The sequence below is a fragment of the Echinops telfairi genome, unplaced genomic scaffold (assembly GCF_000313985.2).
Source record: "Echinops telfairi isolate 266 unplaced genomic scaffold, ASM31398v2 ScPeMD7_7420;HRSCAF=8458, whole genome shotgun sequence".
NCBI lineage: Eukaryota > Metazoa > Chordata > Mammalia > Afrosoricida > Tenrecidae > Echinops > Echinops telfairi.
In genome coordinates this window covers 16,724,334-16,729,729 of record NW_022111320.1, presented here as the reverse complement: position 1 = coordinate 16,729,729, position 5,396 = coordinate 16,724,334, and the positions used below count along the sequence as shown (strand labels likewise).

Below are 5,396 nucleotides of genomic sequence, written 5' to 3'. Positions count from 1 at the left end.
ATACCAGGAGAGTAAGGGGAAGGAGGAACCAATCACAATGATCTACATATAACTCCCTCCCTGGGGGACAGACAATAGAAAAGTGGGTGAAGGGACACATCAGACAGTGTAAGACCTGAAAAAACAATAATAATTTATAATTTATGAAGGGTTCATGAGAGAGGGAGGGGAAAAATGAGCTGATACCAAGGGCTCAAGTAAAAAAATTGTTTTGAGAATGATGATGGCAACAAATGTACAAATGTGCTTGACACCATGTATGTATGCATATATATAAGAGTTGTACGAACCCCCAAAAAAATGACTAAAAAAAAGAATAGCCCTGTAACAGTCTTCAGATTTAGCAGGAAAAAAAAAAATCAACTCAGGTGAAACAACAATACAATAGTTAAAGGTCAAAATGTTTACGATATATTTACTATGTAAATTTTAAATATAAAGATTAATGTGGTCTTGAGGACCTGGTAGAGGTAAGACAGGAGGAATGCCTCTGATATTTAGAGATAGGCAGCACAGAAGTAAGAAACCATTCATGGGAAGTGGCCAGTTATGGTCAAAGAAAGACCAGATGAGAGGATTACCGGACTGGGAGTTGATGATGTGAAGTCACATGGATGATTAATGGTTGAAGAATTTATACTTGAAATAGGCCATAAAAAGATAGGGTAAATACTTGTTTCTAGACATATTAAATAAATTATTTTGTGTATCACTGTACATTTTCTTGTTTTTCCTAAGATTCTCTTGAGTCACTAGCTTAAGAAAATGGCTGAAGTTGTATTTGTGCTTGTGCAGGAACTCATGAGTGCTAGTCACCAGGGGAGCTCCGTGGTTGCCTTAGATTAGCTATTCTTAGCATTATTAATTCAGAAAGAGCACAGAGCACATTAATCTGGTATGTATGGAGATGGTCCAAAGCAGTAGTTAAGAACAAGGGGTACAAAGTTAGACTCTTGGCTCTGCCACTTATTTTCTCTGTGACTTGGGTAAAGTCTGTGGGCAAGTTACCTAACCTCTTTGTGCCTAGTATCTGCGTTTGCAGAATCTCTTCATTTTAATATAAAATATTAAATAATATAAAAATAAAAACTCTTGTGAGGCAGACAGAAGACAAAATTGGCACTTTGGTCAATTCTTACACAAGATTAATGTCAATTGTACCACAATGTTAGCTCATCCTTCTCCAACAATGAAACTGAGTCTCTGAAAGATCCATTTGTGATTTTGCCAACTAAGAACTTTAAGAAAGATTTGATAACTAGCTGCATAGTTTAGTAAGACAGATGATGAAATAGTGATTTTAAGGCAGTTCCCTCACATGGCTAAGATACTTTAAGGGCCATTAACAGTAGGTTTACTGGGTGAATCATTTGGATGCATTTTGATTTCCTCAACAAAAGTCACAGAAAACATTTACATTTATCTCCTACTATGTATGCTGGCTTTTATCTATTTAAGGAGACAGATATATACCCATATAAATTTCTTCTAAACCTTCCAGTCTCAAAATTCTCTATGTGGTATACCTATCCCTTATGGATAGAAGTCAATTTGACTGGATCTTAAATTGAGTATTCATTCCAGTAAATTGGTTTCATTCATGAAAGCATTACTTCAGTAATAAATATAACCGTGGTAAAAAACGTTCCTAGAAAGTAAGCATCAAATGTACACACTAACAATTCAGCAGAGATTGTTATACTGACAAATCCAAGTGACCTCACAATACATAGAACCAAGTATCTCAAATGTTGTAATTTTAAATATTATAAATGTTATATAAATGTATACTACAGTTTCATTTATAAATTAATAGTGTACAATTATGTTGTTTTTAAATGAAATATGTTGTTTTTTTTAAAGAAAATGGTGGTTTCGGTCACATGTTAGTTTGATGTGTGTCCGTAAAGACAGGTATATAAAAAATGTCTGTAAACCTGGTGTGAAAATGAAGTATTAGTAAATGAATGCTACATATTCCTAACAAACACAGAGACTTAAAATCTCAAATTCCTTCTGACTACAAATTAGCTTTAGTGTCATGAAAATAAAACTTAGTTAACAGCTATTAATGTATTGTTTAAGTATTATTAAGAAAAAATACAGTATTATTTCTAAGAATGAAGAAAGTGATTTTTGTCTTTAAGGCACACCAAAGATTTTTCTATTATAAAAAGCCATAGATATATTAGTGAACTGCCTCTGCCTTGTGATCCTCAAGAAAAGACTTGATAGATGTTGCAGCTGCCTGATTTTCCAAGGAGGCATTGCATTAGCATTCACTAAACAAGCAAACAGAGAAGGTTGCTGACTTACAGGTCAGTAAATACACAAAAACAAGAACAACAATTACAAGGAATCCTTGCCAAAGTTTTTTTGGGAAAACTCCCCAACCAATTGCTCTAAAAAAGAACTCTTTTGTTCACTGTATACAGTGGTTTATGAGTTTTATTGCTTACCCTGCAAATGTTTAACTGTACAGAACAGAAAAATAAAAATTAATTAAAAGATGTAACAATAAAATACAAAAATAAAATCATCTTCAGAGATGCTGGAAAAAAATAAAATTGTAGGTAACAGGTGAAAACTGCTTGGGCCAGAGTGTAATAGCATAGTCTAATGATGAGAATAGTTAAGGAGTTTCAGGAACATGCAGAATGTATTTTAAAATTACAATTTATGCTATCCTTCAGTAAGAAATAAACACTACCTGTTGCAGTAGTCAACCACAGACTCCCGGGTTGTAAATAAAGCTTCCTCTCCTTTCTTGGCCTTTGCCCACTTTGAATCCAAAAGGCAATCCACTGCTTTTGAAGCTAAAAGGAAGCATTTTGAATTTAATATACTGGAGGATTCATATCTGTCAAACTCAAAGCTATGCAAAGAAAATTTCACACTTTGACAACTGAAAATAATAAAACAAAGACAAACCCACTAAAGCAAAAGTCTTTTAATGTAGTAAATTAAGTCAGACATGATGTTAGTCGTTTAAAACTTCAACTTATTAATGAACATCTTTTCCAAGTAAGATGGGAAATAAATGGTATTCAATTATTAACTAAAGCAAGATAAATTTTCAAGACAAATATTGGTACCATGTGTCCAAGTAGAACTACCCACAAAGATTTCCCATGCGGTTATTTTTAAGAGTAGATCTTTATGTCTTTTTCCTGAAGAGCCACACTGGGTGGGTTCAAACTGAACCACCTTTCAGTTGGCAGTGTTAACGCTTAACCATTGAGCCACCCGGGCTCTGTACTGCTTAACCATTGAGCCACCCGGACTCTGTACTAAAAAAACAAACCAAATTCACTGCCATCAAAAGTTGATTCAGACTCACAGAAACCTTGTAGGACAGGGTAGAATAGAAACTGCCCCAAATGGTTTTACCATTTCAGGAGCATGTTGTCTTTTGCCTCAGAGCAGTGGGTGAGTTCCAACCACTGACCTATTGGGTTAGCAGCCGAAGGGTTTCACTATCGTACCAACAGGAATCCTCACTATTGTTACTAGAGATAAACTAAGCATATTAGATCTGAATAGTATGTCTACTTTAAAAAAGGGGATTGCCAAAGTCAATCATAACATAAAGATAAAAGAATTTCTTTTCCAGATATAGTGGCAATGCATTTTTATTGGTGAAGACAGGCAAATCCAACCACTACATAAGCTATAGTGCTCTATGATAAAGGGCATCAGCCTATAGTGAGGTTATCTGGATAATGTGAGAACCAAAGCTCCTAAGTTGGCTTTAACAGGACAGTTTCACACTGAACTCTGATGTAGAGTTTTATAGCCATCAATCTCTCTGAACAAAGGTAGTATGACAGTGGAAATAAATCCTATTTTTAAAATTTCCAACAAATGTTTATCTTTGAAAAACACTTAAAGAAAATTTCAATCACTACAATTGCCACATGCCTATCATTCAGCTTTATCAATTCCTTAGAAAGTACTATAAAAAGTTGCAAAACCTCAGATGAGGCATATTCATAAGATACACCCTAATGATTTTAATGCTATAAATAATACTACCAATGAAATAATCAACCCGATGACCCATCATATTGGTGGACTTCGTTGGACAGTTGAATCGAAGATATTTGGCTACAGCCTTCTCTTCTTTAGATGGTTCACCAACCTCCTGCAAAATAAGAATATATGGTATAATCATATACATGAAAATTCACACTTAAGAATAATGTGTAAATCTGTTCTAGAAATCTTCCCAAGTGGCATATCCATCTTACATGATTTCTCTGGCACAAGTCTAGTAATAAGAGATTTAATTGCATGTTTTTCAAATACAAGTTGATGGAGCCAAGCCTGCCTGCCTATCTTTTTCTCCTCAGCTGTACGGCATTTGTTTTCAGGTGTTTTTTCCCAGGATGGTAAGATAACTACATTTTACCAAGTTCACCTTCACTTTCGTCAAAAGTGATAACTAAAGAGGTCATCAATAGCAAGTGCTCAAATATCCAAGTAGAAGCAGGTGACATAAATAAATATTAAATAATGGGGAATGGACAACAGACCATAATAATTTTCAAATTAACCACAAATAGCTGTGACTGTATGCTAGCCATAAATAAGAGTCGTAACCATGACACTGAACTTTTATTTCATTTCCTGTCCCCTTGTGTTTGCACATCTCTGCTAGCACCTGAAATGATTTTCTTTCCTTAGCGTTCTCTTTTTTTTGCAGGTGAGGCAAAAAGAAAAAAATGTAATAGGAAGAGAAATTACAGCCTTGTGGGGAAAACGAATTAATGGAAGTGAATTACAACTAATAGTAATTCAGTAATTTTTAGAACAATCAAATAAAGTGAAAGAGGGGCTACCATTTCAAACTATATATCTGAAACATTTTAACATAATCTTTATTGAATTTTTCTTTCCTGTTACAGTTCAACCAAACCAAACCCATTGCTATTGAGTCCAATCCAACTTCTCGTGACCATGCAGGAGAGTAGGGTTTCCAAGGCTGTAAGTCTTTATAGAAGCAAACTGCCACCTCTTCCTCTGGGGAGAGTGCTGGTAGATTTGAACCACTGACCTGAACTTTTGGTTAGCAGTCCAGTGCTTTGACCACTGCACCACCAGTCCTTTTCTCCCAACTCTCCCTTTTTTCTATTATTTCTTTCACTAAGTTCACCAACCCCATCTTCATGTCTTCTTTTACTTGATTTATTGTCTTTCCTTCTGAACTCCATTAGCCAGACCATTCCTTGTGTGTAGTTAGTTCACCCACCCACCCACATATGTATTCACTTTCAAAGTTTCTTTATTGCCCAAAGCAGTTAAACAAAAGCCCTGTCCTTGGTTACATTTAGTATGTATAAATTCTTGCTATGGAGCCTGGTGAATACAGTGAACCCTCGTTTATCGCGGTTAAT

The 5,396-nt window shown here is 35.0% G+C and overlaps 1 protein-coding gene across 1 annotated transcript in view; it reads right to left on the bottom strand.

Annotated features, from left to right (window-relative positions):
* Positions 1 to 5,396, bottom strand: part of SEC62 (SEC62 homolog, preprotein translocation factor) — a 38,425-nt gene that overhangs the window by 23,563 nt on the left and 9,466 nt on the right. The window contains exons 2-4 of the mRNA XM_045297669.1: positions 4,036 to 4,144; positions 2,711 to 2,816; positions 582 to 639 (exon numbers count right to left, since the gene is read on the bottom strand). Coding sequence (XP_045153604.1) covers positions 582 to 639; positions 2,711 to 2,816; positions 4,036 to 4,144 — 273 coding nt within the window. The remainder of the gene's footprint in view (positions 1 to 581; positions 640 to 2,710; positions 2,817 to 4,035; positions 4,145 to 5,396) is intronic.